Genomic DNA, 15,585 nt, shown 5'->3' with positions numbered 1-15,585 from the left:
TAATCGGTTAAACTGGTAAGATGCGCCAAACTTGAAAGCGACTACATGGCAGTGTTAATGCAACAGTTGAAGGAAGCAATGACTTTCGTTATGTGCAGAGTAGTTGTAACAGTATCAAGATACTTGTAAGGTCAAGACTACTGTGTAACAAAGAAAGGATTCTGAGAGCATTATTTGGAGTTCCTCAAAACCACTTGGCACTAATACCAGTACGGATATTCGAGCACACATCGCGTATCCGCTGTTGGCCGTTACACCGTTACACTACATATACCAAAGAACCAAAGTCAACCAACCGACCAACGGCACGAACACGATAAGTCAGGTTACGTTCGGAAGCCCTGCACGACCCTTGCTCGCAGATCCAGAAGCCGCCAGATCCCCGCCCAAAGTTCCCACAGAGCACCCGCAACTAACGGCTATCTCGACCCGTTTCTGCAAGGCCAAGCCTGAAGAATGGAGAATCCCGATGCAGAGTGCCGCGGGGGCATGCACGTTTGTAGAAGGCGGCCGACTCTACTTCAGTCTTGTTCCTCGGCCTGCGATACTACCGTTGGCCTGAGAGGGGTATTTGATCGTGGAACCAATGATGACCCTGCCTTTTGTCATTTTACGACCGTGGCATATGCCAATGCCTGACGGGTCCTCCCGTATATCCTTATGTATAAGAGAGGCGGTGGTTCGGCATTCTCGTCGCCGGAAGGAGCCACGAAAGTGATTGGAGAGAGAACCCGCAGATTTTGCTGAAAACCCAGAAAGGAGACCGCTCAAATGGGCGTTTTCGCAGCTTCGGGGGTCGAGAGCCCTATGGCAATGATGTTCCGCCTCTTGGGTCTGGCCGCGGCACTCGGCATCGGCTATGTGTTCGCTCGAATGTTCCAAGAGCGAATGAGGTTCCGCAAGCTTCAGAGTCAAGGAGTTGTGAGTTTCCAAGCACACTTAGGAGGCCAAGGTTCTGACTTGAGCATAGCCAATGATGCCTCACTCGCTTATGTTTGGCCACTTGCGCCTACTCATGAAGCTCACCTCGCATTTGCCCAAAGACGTACACTTCAACTACTATGCCCAAGCCATCGTCGACAATTGGGAAACGCTCTTCCCCGGCCGGACATCGTGTCCCTCAGCAGTCTACGCCGACATGTGGCCTATGGGCCCCCCGCTCGTTTTCACCGTGCACCCGGAGGCAGCAGGCCACTACATGTTCGACTCCAGCGTGCCGCGCAGTGACTGGACGAAGAAGGCTTTGGCCCCGATCACGGAAGCAATAGACCTCGCATGTTTGGTAGGCGAGCCGTGGAAGACGTGGCGCGCAAGGTTCAACCCTAGTTTCAGTAACAAGAACGTCCTCGGCCTTGTTCCCGATATGTTGGAGGATGTTAAGGTGTTCGCCGATATTATGCGGGAAAAGGCTGGCGCCGACGGCTCTTGGGGCGGCGTGTTTCCGCTTGTGGAGACCACGACCAACTTAACCATGGATATTATCGGCCGCGCAGTGCTTGATATCGAGCTTCATGAACAGACAAACGGACCCAGCAGATTCAGAAATGCCCTCATGGATCAGATTTCGCGGTCGATTCTCCATTTGAACCTCATCACCGTGTGGAAGTGGTACAGCCCGTGGCGACTGGCTGCTATCAAGAAGAACAGGGAAACGATGTACAACGAACTACTCCCATCAATCGAACGATCCCTCAAAGGTACAAAGAAGAAGGACGGGCTCAAGACAATCATCGATCTGGCGCTGAAGCCCATGTCCGGTGTAGTGAATGTGGACCGACTGTTCCTAGAGACTGTCGTCTCACAGCTCAAGATCTTCATGTTTGCTGGCCACGACACGACGGCCACGGCTCTTTGCTGGGCGATACACTGCATCGCCAAAAATCCCGAAGTTGACCGGAAGCTACGGGCCGAACACGACGAAGTCTTGGGCAAAGATCCCGCAGATGCAATCAACAAGATCCGTGAGTCGCCGCACTTGCTCAACTCCCTACTATACACGGGCGGGGTCATCAAAGAAGCGCTGCGCCTATTTCCTGGTCCTCCTGTCATTCGAGACGGACAACCGCACTATCGCATCACCGACAGTATCACGGGAGAGCAGTATCCAACCGGTGGATTCCTCATATGGGACGGGCTGCTCTCTCAGTCTCGAAATGAGGACTTGTGGCCGAGGGCTAAGGAGGTTGTGCCAGAGCGATGGATGACGACAGACCCGGAAGATCCTTTGCACCCACAGAAACACGGCTGGAGGACATTCGGACTCGGAAGCCGCGCCTGTATTGGCCAAGAGCTAGCCGTGGTTGAAATGAAGCTTGTCCTGGTCTCCCTCGCGCGCAACTTTGAGATTGACTGCGCCTGGGATGAGTGGGATGCCCTCAAGTAAGTTCACGGAACCGCACGCCTCAAGAAATCGTTCCACTATGGAGACCTAAATGCTGACTCCGTGCGCAGCGGAAATACCACGAACCCCAAAATCTTTGTGGAAGGAGACCGGTGTTACCAGACTGAAAAGGGCACACCGCAGATTTCTGACGGGATGCCGGTTCATGTCAAGCTGCGACAGAAGTCTGACTGAGTGTTTCGAGCTGTGTTGACAAGTTGACAAGAGTGACATGCGGGGAAATAGTTCGGCGAGGTCGGACATCGGTGTCGTCGCAATCCCGCCTTGTCCACCATGGTGAACGCGCGCGCGAGGGAGAGTCTCGGCCAGGTCGAGGACTCAATATTCCTCCGGCTCCAGCGGGGCCTCAAAGGTTAGCGAGCGACAGAGCGAGAGACATCGGACGGAGATCCTTACGTAGTATTTGCCGGATAGGTCGGAGATGCGATAATGAGAGACGCTTGAGGCTCGTTTCTGTCTTGCCGAGCGCCTTTGAAAGAGTAGAGAGTGTCGAACAAGGCTTCGTGAGGCCATCATCTACTAATGTGTGAGCTCAAGAATATGACTTGACGATTTTTTCTAGCCGTAATCTTCGATCAGAGCCGGCGCCATCGTGTCCACTTGTTATGCTGCCGCTGCATCTCCGGCGGTTTCAAGATCGGCCGGTATGCCAAATGCCTCCCGGGCCCGATCTCGGACGCCCACGAAGCTTCCCACATTCTCGCGGGCCGTTTTCCCGTTCTTCCACTTTGGCCTAGTGGCGGTGCTGATGATCAGCATCGACATTGCTTATTAGCACTTTCGTGTTCATCGAGAGATGATTCATTGGACTGTACTCCGTAGAGGCGCTTGGCTTCGACCACCTTAGCCTCGGCATCGATAGTTTGGACGTCTGTATTGGAAGGTTCCTCTTGCTCGGTAACGCGGAAATGCGTCTGGACTTTGGAGTGTCGGAATCATGTAATGAGAAAGAAATGAAGGTGTCTTGTCATGTCATTGTTGAAGTTGAGATGACACTGAAGCGCAGGAAGAAGCGAGAGAGAACAACTTAGATAAGCACACCTTAATTAGAGTCCACGGCGCCCGATTGGCCTGGTCGCATTTGCCCCGCAGAAAGTGGACTCTTTCTCGAGGGATTCGGGGCTTATTTTCACAAGCGGCCGCCCGATCTTCTCTTTGGTATGGTTGTGTGGATGGAGGGAGTGGGTGGCTGATGGTGACATGAGCGTGGGCAAGGGAGGGGTGGTCACTGCGAACCTGGACACTAAGACACGTCGGGAACTGTGTATTTATGCTGCGTTTCTGGTCTCAGGCTCTCTTGTTCGCTTCTGAAACGAACGCCGTCGAACGACAACGTCACGCTATGTGGCTCGGGATTCAGTTCCATGGCACATCGCCTAGTCCGTCCACCTAGTCGAGACGAGGGCGCGGGGACTATCTGTACTCAAGCTCACATTACTTGAGGAGGCTCGTTCCCTGACACCAAACACACCTTACTATCGATTCCCTGTCTCTTCATAGGCCACCTCGCATCTTTACGAGATAGGTGAGAAACGCGTCTCTCAGGGCGCAACTCCACCTCCACTACACAACAACCCAACAGCCTTACCTCATCTGCTTGCCTGTACTTGTCCCGCGCAAATGGCTCGACTCGGAGTAGCAAAGGTTAAGACGGGCTGTGTGACCTGCAAGTGAGTCCAGCGGCCGCATGCTCTAAGGCATCATGTCTACACGTACGTTAGAGCTAACCAGCCTAGAATTCGAAGAGTCAAATGTGATGAAGCACGCCCGGCATGCAACAGGTGCGTCAGCACGGGCCGGAGATGCGATGGCTATGTGACGCCGCCAACCGGGACATATTCCTGGGCTCAGCTGCTTCGCGTCCATCCGCCTCCGACCCAGGCCGCGTCGGACGCAGAACTCCGGGCCCTGAGTTTCTTCCGCAAAGTCGTCGCGCCCGTCTTGTCCGGGCCCTTGGATAGTTATTTCTGGACCCATCTTGTCTCTCAGGTTTCTCACCAGGAGCTTGCTGCGAAACATGCCGCATTGGCCATCAGTTCGCTGTACGAGAAGTTCAAGGAGGATCCCCTAGACCGGCACTCGGAGAAGAATTCCTTTGCGGTTGCGCACTATAACGAGGCGATCAAACACCTCCGAACAACGAATAACCAGGAGACGGTCCTGTTCGTGTGCATCCTCTTTGTGTGTATCGATATGCTCCGCGGCGAATGCAAGGGTGCCATCGACCACTGCAGGCATGGCATCAACATCTTGAATGGGTCCAAGTCCACGTCGCGGTTCGTTCGAGAGCACCTAACGCCGGCTTTCTGTCGCCTTGGAGTGTTCCCTTTCTTCTTCGGTGCCCGACCGGAAACGTTTCCGGCCATACCAGACTCGTATCCAGTTCCAGTACCTCCGTTCTACAATTTGAAGCAGGTTCAAGCGGCGCTGGACCCGTTACTCGTGCGCGCGATTCGCTTCGTGCGGGCTGCTGACGAGTATCGCCTCGGTGATGAGACGCATCCCAAGCCAGATCTGTTGACAATGCAGGAGAGAGATGAGATCGACGAACTGCTAGATGACTGGGCTGCGGCATTTCAAGCGTATATGGTGCAGAAGTCCCCAAATAATTGCCAGCGCGCCGCCATGCGAGAGGAGCTCGTCGAACGCTTGCTCGAGATGAAGTGGCACGTGGGCAAGATTTGGCTGAGCACATGTTTCTCTCGCGGAGAACTGGTGTACGATTTGCATCTGGATAAGTTCCAACGGATCATCGACCTTGGCCGTGAAGTGGAAGCCATCTTCCGAGAAATGTGGCAGAGGATCGGTCGGGCCAAGTTCACCTTTGAGATGGGCTTCAGCCCTCTGCTGGGATTCGTCTTTATCAAGTGTCGGTCCTTGTCATTGCGCATCGCTGCTTTAGGTCTTATGAAGACGATCGCGCACGAGAGGGAGAATCTCTGGGACTTCAACACCGTTCTGGCGTTCGGGCGCAAGATTGTCGAGTTTGAGCACGAGCTGGACCTCGGACACGATGAGGATATTGCCAATGTCGTCGACGACGGTACATTGCCACCAGAAGGACGGCGAATTAAAGATTCGGCTATGCAAAATGAGGTACGCTTCGTTCACGAGAAGAATGGAGCCATCTCCATGTGGAAGAAGGTGGCTCTCTTGATGAGGGAGCACGGAGGGCCTATCACTGTCCAAGAAGAGTGGTTTCGAGTACTATTGAAGCGCAAGCCATGATTATCCAGTTGCTATTTTTCGCTCAAGGCTTGCTCCCCTCCGCATGTCTCTTCCGATGACGCTAAACCCCTCGAAGGAACATAAAGCTACGCCTCATACGCGGCCAGGTCTCAAGCTAGCTGCTACCGTGCTGACGTTGCAGGGGTTCACACTTTGCTCTGTTATCATCGACGAGCTGCGCCCCTCGAGAGGCTACGATTGGTCGGCTCGCTTCTTTACATAACAGCTGCGAACGTGGGGGGGCTGTGCATCGCCAGGCATCGCGATTGTCAACTTTCACTTACACGGTGAATGAAGGCTTGAGACTCTCACTTATAAACCCGAGAACACCAGACTTTGTCATGAAGATGAAGAAATTGAACATCATCAAGCACCATCCTCCTCGTCATTCTGCCTTCTTCGACACTCATCACAATGCACTTGTCTTGGATCATGCTGGCCGCGGTCACGACCGCCCTCGCTTTGCCATCGGGACCTTTGCCAACGCCAATCTCGCCAGACTCTTTGGCAAAACGTCAAGACAATACCGTAACTTCTTCCGCAACATCATCTATCCCAACAGGAGATTTCATCGCTACAAAATACATCACCATTCCTGGCGTGACAAACAGCTACGTCACAGTCCCAGCAAAGACCATCGACATCGCCATTCCGACATGTATCCAGACGATTGAACCCGACGCCAATGGCTACATCCCACCTGGCGAATGCGGTGCCATCTGGAACTACTACCCTAGCTTCGCAGCTGCGGCGGTGTTTGCGGCCCTCTTCGGCATTTTAACCGTCGTCCACATCTGGCAGGCCGCCAAGCACAAGAAGGTTCGTACGTTTTACAACTACTACTAACACGGCGTGATTTGTTCACTATCTGACTGGTACATAGAGATGGTGCTGGGTTATTATTATGGCGAGCATCTGGGAGACTCTGGCCTTCATCTTCCGAGCTGCAAGCAGCAAGAACCAGCAAAGTAACGGCATCTACCTCGTTTTTCAGATTTTCATCCTGCTTGCGCCTATTTGTAAGCATTAAGTCTTTCTTCAAATTCGCGAAGAGCAGAAGATTAACAAGTGTCCAGGGGTGAACGCCTTTGCATACATGACCTTGGGCCGGATGATCTACTTCTTCCACCCCTATCGCTCTCTCCTCCGCATCCCCGCCGCAACATTCGCCGCCATCTTTGTCGCACTTGACATCGTATCATTCGCTGTGCAGCTCACTGGAGGCAGCATGGCCGGCCCGACAGCGCCACCCGCGGAACAGATGAAGGCGATTCACATCTACATGGGCGGCATCGGACTCCAAGAGTTCTTCATCCTCATCTTCGTTACCTTGGCATTGAAGTTCCAGGTTGAAAGGCAAAGGCTGGACAAGCTTTCTGGGAAGCAATCTCGCTCCTGGAAGCCTCTCATATGGGCGCTTTACTTTTCCCTCGGCATGATCTCCGTGCGGATCGTCTACCGCCTGATTGAATTTTCTTCGGGCCACGGGATCGACAATGTTCTGATTACACACGAGGCTTACTTTTACGTTTTGGAAGCTCTGCCGATGCTGCTCGCCATTGCGGTCTTCAATGTCGTTCATCCGGCTGTGATTATGAATGGCCCAGGATCGGACATGCCCGGTCTTTTTGCGACCATGAAGCATGGACTCTCGAGAAGAAAGGGACGAATTCCCCTTGGACAGGGTCCGGAGGGACAAGAACTTACTCGGAGAAGCCCTAGTCCATGAGATGGCAATGTAGCAAGTGATTCGAGAATACAAGGAGGAACAAAAGAGGGCGGATTTGGCTCTGGGCGTGTGGAGTTCAAGTGTGGGTGATTGAACTCGGCGCAAAGAATTTATCATCATCTGGAGCACCCCTACCTCTTGTCTTGGGAGTTTAGTAAATGCTGCAGATCAAGGCAAGTCACTGTGACAGCAGTGAACACATTCAGTATTATACACGGTACTCAGTACGCGATATTAGGCTGTGGCAATGAGTGTCTTGAGTGATTCAGCGATGATTCTCGATATGCAAGCTACCTGTCCAGCATACCTATATATACCATATCCTCATGATGAACTGCCTCTGTTCCCGCCTCACTGATTACTATCTCCACTCACACACAGTTCTTTTCCTGCTACTCCCAACTTGATAGCTGCAGACTTTTCAAAGACTTCGACAACCAAACCTCTGGCTAAAAGCAGCAACTCACATCCGAATCATCACAATGTCTTCAGAAGAATCGAAACCTTCTCGACGGTTCTTGATCCAGATGCCAGGGGCACCAGGATCAAATGCTCTAGGCACGACAAAGGCCACCACCGAGACCCTCCTATTCATGTCTCTCAAGGCTACCGTCCTTTTAGTCGAACTTTTTTAAATTTTGGCTCTTTCAAGAAGGAGTCACCCTCGAACAGGCTACGGAGCAAGCCTACTCAGAGCTTTGGCAACGTGTGGAAAGCAGACTCAAAGAGGGTCACAATGTCGTCATAGACTGTAACAGGAGCTACGAGGAGACGATGAAACGAGGAACAGCGCTGGCAAAACGTACGGTTTTGAGTACTGGTACATCGACTGCACATCCCAGACTGATGTCGCTGAGCTGGATGAGACGACGCCGGCTTGGGTGGCGTTGAGCCTTCCGACTGACCGTGATGCAGCTCACGGAAGCGAGGACAAGAACGCGCCGTTTCAGAAATGGCTCAACGACCCGAGTCGGCCAAAGGAGAATGTCATTGTGGTTGATACCTCAAAGAGCCCAGACGATTGCCTGAAGCAGATACTGAAGGCGATAGGACCAAGGGAGTGATGGGAATGAGAAAGCCGGATAGTATCGGAAGATAAAGTAAACAATTATCCAGCTTTACAGAGTAAGGTTCGCTAGCTAAAGTAATTAGTTGCAAATTCAGATCGGACTCGCTAGTTTCAAAGGGTAGTACATGTAAAGTACTGATGGCATTATGAGATCCCTCCCATGAAGTCTAGCCCGTCCATACCAGTCAAGCCCATCAAGTACATCTGATCATCATTCCATGCAAAAGATGGCAGCCAGGCCTCTTCACCCGTAGGCAAAGGCATTAGTGTGCTTTCATCGGCTGCTACCCCGTCCCCGGCTGGTATGCCGAAGCCCGAAGCCGACATCTCTTGTAACTGGAGAGCCGCTGCTTCCTCCCACGGAGAAGAGAGCATGATGTCCGGCGTGATCAACGGGCCGTGAGCCGAAACCGTTGGTTGCCCCGACTGCTCCATCTCAAGATCAGACTCGTCGCCCGAAGGACTGCCAACAACCTCCGCCTTCGCCAGCCATTCTGCCCATCGTCCATAGCCCTCTGCCTGTCCTGATGAGGCTTCTCGAGCTTGATTCATCTCTCTTCTCCGAGCCATCACCAGCTTGGACCTGGCCTCATTCGTGATGGACTGCAGGGCCTCAACAAAGCGAACTCCCATTTTTGCTGTCGTGTTCCCGAAGCTGGACATCTTGCGGAGGCAGTCAAGACCAAAAGCCACCCGACCCTCGTAACCGGAATCGCGGTCCAGAATTCCGGCAAGCAGGACGATGATCGTAGCAATGCTGCATCCTTGGAAGTCTGTGAAGGAGAATCGCGCCATATTGCCGCCGCGACAAAGCCCCTCAAAAAGCTCCAGCATCTTCTTGGCTGCCTTGATGCACGCCTCTGAAGACTGCTCGACGTCTCTGGACACATCAGAGGGCCCGGGGCTTGCGTGGAAGATTGTCTGCAGACGAGCTCGGACAACAGTCACCACGGAGACTTTGCCCATATCGATCCAGGCGAAGTAGTAATTGAGATGTAAGTGGAAGACGGCGCGATAACTGGACGATTTTGGATCGACATTTTGTAACTTGAGTGATGACGGGAGTCCCTTTTTCCATGCCTTCAGAGATATTTGGGCATCTGTGGGACGTCTTGAAGCTCCTGTATGCGAATGATTGGTATTTGACCATGCTCTGTCGGTCGCATTAGCCATGGGACATTGTTTAGGACTACTCAAGCCAACTGACCCAGGCTCTGAAAGCTTGTCAATGATTCTGACGAAAGCTGCATTTGCTGTTTGATGCTGTACGTTGTCAAACTTCTGAGACGCATCTCGAGAAGTCGGCTTCGGCAGACACGCTGTGATGATCTCCTGATCCACTGAACGCGGTCGGTTGAGCTTGATGGTGACCGTCCTGTCGCTGTTAGCATGTCTCAGGGCATGATGCAGCAAAAGAGAAGACATACCTTTCAAGGGAGTAAATCGACCACCACAGCCTCCGTCTGGTCTCCTTCTCGTCTTCAGTCAAAGAGGGGTCGTCAGGTTCTTGGTGGAGCCCAATAGCCAGAGCCTTTCGCAGTGCTAATCCCATGTACACATAGGAGGCACTGATGGCGCTAGCCGGCATCAGGTAAACGCCCAAGATAAAGGTCGCCTGAACTGATTTGATGCAAGGTCGGTCTAGCAAATCAGAGATCAAGATGCGAGCCTGGTTGTAGAAGATACGACCAGGGTCAACGCTCCGATTCTCCGTCGAGGCCGTACTGCTCAGGTCTTCCGGTCTAGCCAGCTCTGTCCATTGGCTCCCTAGCGCAAACGCTGCTAAGACAAGACAAACAAAGCCGGCATCTTCTCTCAAAGGCGACTGCTCGTCATTGTATAGCTGATCAAGCTCCGTCATGAAGTGGCTCTGGTCAAGATAAAAGAAGATATCGGTCCCGTAAGCGATGCAGACTGACACCAGGAAGTCAGCAACACCGCGCGGGGGAAAGCTCTTCACTGCCCTCTTGATGCGTCGAAGCTCGGCAGGGTCAGCTGGAGGTGTATCCGATATTCGAGGTTGCAGTCTTGCCAGATCCTGGTCTCCGGATGGCGGTTGTGAGTCGAGACAAAAGGCATCCCGCAAACGAGATAGGAAGCGCGGCCACATGAAGGCTTCCGAGGGGGCACTGTCTGCGGGAGAGAAGTCATCGTTCATGCTTTGACCCAAAGGCGTGTTGAGAGTAAAAGAGGCATCGTTATCCGTCCGATTCGACTCTCGCTCTGTGACGCCGATAGATCTCACCCCTGTGGTTCTCAAAGTCGTCGTCGAATCATTTCCCTCACCAGCTGGACTACGGTCCCGTTCGAAGTGACATGGGTGAGATCCCTCAGTGCACCGTAGACATACCCCAGAAGGAGTCTCGATACATTTGTTCTTGCGGGCCTTGCACCGGTCACAGGCTCGGGGTGCCCGCTTTCGAACTGCATCCGGTACCCTACGGCGGCGGCGGCGGCGCTCTGCGGGGGACTCCATTGACGGAAGTGTCGCTTTCATATGACGAACATGGAATCGTCATGATGGATGAGAGTTTGTTTGGTCTCTGAGACTCGTATAACTCTGAGATGAGTGTTCAGTGCTGGGAGGAAGTTGGTGTGGAAGAAAGAAAGATGTCCGGAGCAAGATAGTTCTTGGGGTCTCTCCGCATTTCGGACGCTTTGCCGATAAGAACAGTCCCCACTGTGGCGGCAGGGATCACGCGTCGAGGTGAAGTTGTTCAGTGAGGTGAAAGAAAGAGAATGTTCACATCACATCACCTTATTTAGGGAATTATCATTGTGTTTCCCACCCCGTTCCGTCCCGTCGGAGAAAGATTCCGACTTTTCTTGTCATTGGCTCCTGTCGCGAGACCTATCAGTCACGCGTAAGGACACCAGGTACATGTACTTCACAAGGTCGCTTCGACGCGTCGCTGACTTTGGGATGCTCAGTTGGTTGTCCTTCATGGACGCCATAGGCCTCTTAGCCTCATTACACAGTTTGGCTTAATTTCTGCGGTTCTATGAGCTGCTGCTCTTCTCATAAACATCCTCAAATGTTCCAGATTCCAAGTTCCAAACAGACCTCACAACAAACAGACCTCACAACGCCGGCTTGATTCTGACAGGGACTGTGGCATCCTCGACCAGACCGCTCCACCTGCTCTTATATATCCTGCCTTCCTTCAAGACACCAAACACGTGGGCCTCGGGGTCATCAAAGATGGACACGTTCTCCACAGGGTTGGCGTCTGTGATGAGAAGGTCTGCCTCGAAGCCCTCCTTGATCTGACCCAGCGAATCCTCTCTACCGGCCATCTTCGCGGCATTGAGCGTCGCACTTTGCAGTACCGCTAGTGACGGCACAGCTCTGCTTCGCAATGAGAACTCAAATGATTGTGCTGCTCCGAGCGGCCCAAGAAGGTCAGTGCCGAAGCAGATTGTCACACCGGCGTCGTACGCAGTCTTGAGCGCCACCAACCCGGCATTGAGCACCTCCTCGTTCTTCGACATAGATTCAGGAGGCAGATAGCCTTTCCACTTTGGCGAGGCCATCTGAGCGTATGTGATGAGGGTGGGAGTAAGATAGACGCCCTTCTCCGCCATGAGCTTCGCCGTGGGAGCATCGACAAAGTTGCCGTGCTCAATCCCCCGCACACCATTATCGATGCAATGCCTGATGGCTTTCGTTGTGTATGCGTGGGCTGTGACGTAGGTGCCCGCATTCGAGGCACATTCAACCATGGCTCGGATCTCGGCGCCGGTGAATTGGAGGTGGTCGATTCTATCGGTCGGAGTCGAGACGCCGCCGGAACCCATGATCTTGATAAAGTCTGCTCCGCCGCGAATCTCCTCGCGGACGGCGGTCATGCACTCCGGTACGCCGTTGCATAGCCTTCCGAGCCCGTTTGTTGACCCGCCGCAGCACTCGGAGTGATCGTGCACACCACGGATGTCTCCATGGCCGCCCGCTTGCGACAGGGCATGTCCCGCGATGAAGAGCCTTGGGCCGGGAAAGACACCGTCGTTGATGGCTTCCTTCAATGCCTGCTGCGCACCACCGCAGTCTCGCACACTTGTGAACCCGCGGTGCAGCATCTGTGCGGCGACGTATGGTTGGCGAAGAAGCGAGACATCGTTGGCGTTGCCGAATGCTTTGGAGAGGTCGCCGAATCCGGGGACCGCGACGAAGTGGACGTGTGAGTCGATGAGACCTGGACAGATGAACTTGCCAGAGCAGTCAATCACCTCGAAGCCTTGTTCTACGGCGGTCTTGATTATCGAATCTGTCGAGTCGGTAATAGTGTCTATGTAGCCATCCTTGAGCTGAACAGCTGCGTTTGGGCGGAGGCTACCATCTGTCACGTCGACGATGGTAGCGTTGGTGAGAATGTATCGTCGGACGGGGCTACGGAGCCAGGGCTTCAAGTCGGCTTCGGTGACCATCGTGAGTGCTGGATGATTTCTGAGAGATTAGGTTGTCTACGCCAAGCTTGGAATGGAGGCGGAGGTGAGGGGAAAGTCAAAAAAGGAGCGAAGACTTTACAAATGGTGAATTGCCGTGTCTGCAACTCGGATGTCTGCTCACTCTTTTCCAAAGATGTTTATTTATCCGATTGGCTTCATTTCACGGCACTTCTTCATACTGCAATTATTATTATCAACCACTTACATTTGGCATTGCTAGACTTATCGGTAGTGTGGCAGTCTATCATCGGAAACTTGGTACCACGAAGCCATGTTGCCGATACCCGCGTCGGGTATCTGTCACGAACATTCTTTGTCGTCGGCAATATGGCTCGCCCCACCTCCGGTATCACCGCTATCTTCACTAGTCACATCCAATCGAAGGGATTTCTGGAGAATGTCCTGATATGCATCTCTTAGTGCGGGGGATGGAAACATAACCCCGGGTCGACAGATGACATGCCATGCGACATGTGGAGACGACGAACTCGTGGATCTTAAAACCGGCACTTCTGCCGTTCTCCGAGAGGGTGGGATTTCGACGTGTTTTTCTGGGAAGAGAGGCAGTTGTTAAAGGCTGTTCTGACTTTGACTTCAGACTTTCCAAACGAGCACTGACAACAATGGCTTCAGCCGGCGACACCAAGATCGATGCGATGACCAAGCAACAAGGAGGCGACGTCCCTTCGGAAGGGATGGAGGAGAAGACTGGACAGATTGTTGATCTTGCGGATGGCTATACCCCTGAAGAGGAAAAGGAAGTTCTCCGCAAGATCGACCTCGCCATCCTGCCAATGGTGAGTAACTAGGCTTAGCAACCAAAACTGATGGACAACTCGACTAATATACTGCTCCAGATGTGCTTCGTCTTCTTTCTGCAATACTTAGACAAGCAAAGTCTTAGTTACGCCAGTGTAAGCTGTTTACCTTCTGACAGCGCCCCAACTTCAAGTTGCTGACCACAAGATCCCAGGTGTTCGGTCTCATCACCGATCTGAACCTGACTAGCACACAATACTCGTGGTGTTCATCCATCTTCTACGTCGGTTCGTACATCTGCAATAATCATGTTTAAGCTGTCCAGTATCTAATCATCGCGGAACAGGCCAGCTAGTATCGGAATATCCCTTTATCTACTTGATGAGCAGATTCCATCTCACCAAGTTTGTCGGGGTCACTGTGTAAGTATATCCCTTCTTGTGGCATCTTTCTTTTCTGTTAGGTACAGCTGCTGACATCGCCCCTTCGCAGCATCATCTGGGGCATCATCTGTATGTGTCTCGCGGCCCCGCAAAACTACGCCGGCTTCGCTGCCGTTCGATTCCTTCTCGGCTTCGCCGAAGGGGCTGTCTCTCCCGCCTTTATCACAATCACAAGTATCTGGTACCGAAGCAACGAGCATGCCCTCCGAACAGCGTAAGACTTCCCAAAGCCGACGAACATATCGTGTTACTGATACTGAATAGGCTCTGGATCACCATGAACGGAGTCGCTCAGATCTGCGGTTCCCTCCTGATGTACGGCATCGCCAAGAATACCCATGCCATCGCTCCATGGAGAGTGTTGTTCCTCGTCTGTGGCGCAATTACCTCTTTCGCCGGCGTTCTCTTCTACCTCTTCATGCCGAATGGCCCCAAGGATGCGTGGTTCCTGAACGAGCGCCAGAAACAAGTCCTATCTATGCGCATGGCCAAGGATCGTGAAGGTGGCGATAAGACCTCCTTTTCTATGACGCAGCTCAAGGAGGCTGTCTTTGACATTAGAACATGGTTCGTGTTCTGGTTCGGTGTTCTGGTGACCATGCAGTCTCCAGTTCTTACGGTTCGTTTTACCTTTCTCTCAGCCGGGTGAAACCAGCTAACCCTGTGTAGTTCGCTTCACTTGTTATCAACAGCATTGGCTACGACAAGTACCAGACCATGCTTTACACTGCTCCATCTGGTATGTAGTTCTCTTAGATTGGCTCTGATGTTCCTGTCTAACATGTTTGTAGGCGCCGTTCAAATTGGAATGTTGTGGATTGGTGTCTGCGGCTGCATGCTCTTCCCCAAGCAACGAAGCCTGGTGGCTCTAATTCTCATCCTGCCGCCCCTCGTTGGCAACGTACTCCTTATGAAATTGTCCACCGATGCCGGATGGGGTATGATTGCTGCGTCTTGGATCGTAAGTCAAACATCCTTAACGCCGTGTCCTGACATCTTACTAACCTTGCATAGGCGTCTTGTATCACTGCCGTATGGTCCATCCTCCTCTCCCTCACGGCATCGAACGTCAAGGGAAACACGAAACGCGCCATCGTCAACGCGATGTTCTTTGTCGGGTACTGTGCAGGATGCATCGGCGCACCTCAGCTCTGGACCAAGAAGCCGCGATACTTCAACGGCGTTGTCACAGCGATCGTCACGTGGTGCTTGTTGTTTGTTGAGATTGTCGTGTACAGATACCTTTGTGCAAAGGACAACAAAAAAGAGAGATGCCGCCCAGTCTGACGGTCAAAACATTCAGAGTCAGGATGAGGTTGTCTTGGATGCAGGCGGTGCTCCTGAGAGTGACTTGACAGACAAACAGGACAAGCTCTTTAGATATAGTATCTAAGTGTGCGATGGCATGTGGAAACCAGAGACAGAGGCATTCGGGCAAGAAGATATTTTGGGGGGATGTCGCTGGTCTGACGCTTCACGGCTTTATATCAAAGCAAACAGTTAATTCCTA

General features: G+C 52.7%; 7 protein-coding genes across 7 annotated transcripts; 5 read left to right on the top strand and 2 right to left on the bottom strand.

The window, feature by feature from the left end:
• Window positions 1-976: 976 nt before the first annotated feature.
• N0V96_009089 (uncharacterized protein) lies at window positions 977-2,383 on the top strand (the record flags this gene model as incomplete). Its single annotated transcript, XM_053189029.2, has 1 exon — window positions 977-2,383. One exon carries the CDS (start codon window positions 977-979, stop codon window positions 2,381-2,383), a length of 1,407 nt encoding a protein of 468 aa, XP_053053795.2.
• Window positions 2,384-4,021: 1,638 nt separating this feature from the next.
• On the top strand, window positions 4,022-5,629 carry N0V96_009088 (uncharacterized protein; the record flags this gene model as incomplete). The annotated part of the gene is made up of 2 exons (XM_053189028.1): window positions 4,022-4,071; window positions 4,183-5,629. The coding sequence occupies 2 exons, from the start codon at window positions 4,022-4,024 to the stop codon at window positions 5,627-5,629; spliced, it is 1,497 nt and encodes a 498-aa protein (XP_053053794.1).
• A 414-nt stretch (window positions 5,630-6,043) lies between these two features.
• On the top strand, window positions 6,044-7,358 carry N0V96_009087 (uncharacterized protein; the record flags this gene model as incomplete). Its single annotated transcript, XM_053189027.2, has 3 exons — window positions 6,044-6,448; window positions 6,513-6,648; window positions 6,706-7,358. The coding sequence occupies 3 exons, from the start codon at window positions 6,044-6,046 to the stop codon at window positions 7,356-7,358; spliced, it is 1,194 nt and encodes a 397-aa protein (XP_053053793.2).
• Window positions 7,359-7,840: 482 nt separating this feature from the next.
• On the top strand, window positions 7,841-8,422 carry N0V96_009086 (uncharacterized protein; the record flags this gene model as incomplete). The annotated part of the gene is made up of 2 exons (XM_065758539.1): window positions 7,841-7,969; window positions 8,117-8,422. The coding sequence occupies 2 exons, from the start codon at window positions 7,841-7,843 to the stop codon at window positions 8,420-8,422; spliced, it is 435 nt and encodes a 144-aa protein (XP_065612932.1).
• Window positions 8,423-8,571: 149 nt separating this feature from the next.
• N0V96_009085 (uncharacterized protein) lies at window positions 8,572-10,585 on the bottom strand (the record flags this gene model as incomplete). Its single annotated transcript, XM_065758538.1, has 2 exons — window positions 8,572-9,808; window positions 9,855-10,585. 2 exons carry the CDS (start codon window positions 10,583-10,585, stop codon window positions 8,572-8,574), a joined length of 1,968 nt encoding a protein of 655 aa, XP_065612931.1.
• Window positions 10,586-11,508: 923 nt separating this feature from the next.
• Window positions 11,509-12,852, bottom strand: N0V96_009084 (uncharacterized protein; the record flags this gene model as incomplete). Its single annotated transcript, XM_053189024.2, has 1 exon — window positions 11,509-12,852. One exon carries the CDS (start codon window positions 12,850-12,852, stop codon window positions 11,509-11,511), a length of 1,344 nt encoding a protein of 447 aa, XP_053053790.1.
• Window positions 12,853-13,496: 644 nt separating this feature from the next.
• N0V96_009083 (uncharacterized protein) lies at window positions 13,497-15,362 on the top strand (the record flags this gene model as incomplete). The annotated part of the gene is made up of 9 exons (XM_065758537.1): window positions 13,497-13,670; window positions 13,731-13,787; window positions 13,847-13,919; window positions 13,979-14,054; window positions 14,125-14,289; window positions 14,340-14,694; window positions 14,745-14,814; window positions 14,867-15,036; window positions 15,090-15,362. 9 exons carry the CDS (start codon window positions 13,497-13,499, stop codon window positions 15,360-15,362), a joined length of 1,413 nt encoding a protein of 470 aa, XP_065612930.1.
• Window positions 15,363-15,585: the final 223 nt, after the last annotated feature.

Source organism: Colletotrichum fioriniae (genome assembly GCF_027942845.1).
Source record: "Colletotrichum fioriniae strain IMI 355084 chromosome Unknown scaffold_11, whole genome shotgun sequence".
Lineage (NCBI taxonomy): Eukaryota > Fungi > Ascomycota > Sordariomycetes > Glomerellales > Glomerellaceae > Colletotrichum > Colletotrichum fioriniae.
The sequence above is the reverse complement of the archived record's forward strand: the minus strand, read 5'-3'. Positions and strand labels throughout refer to the sequence as shown.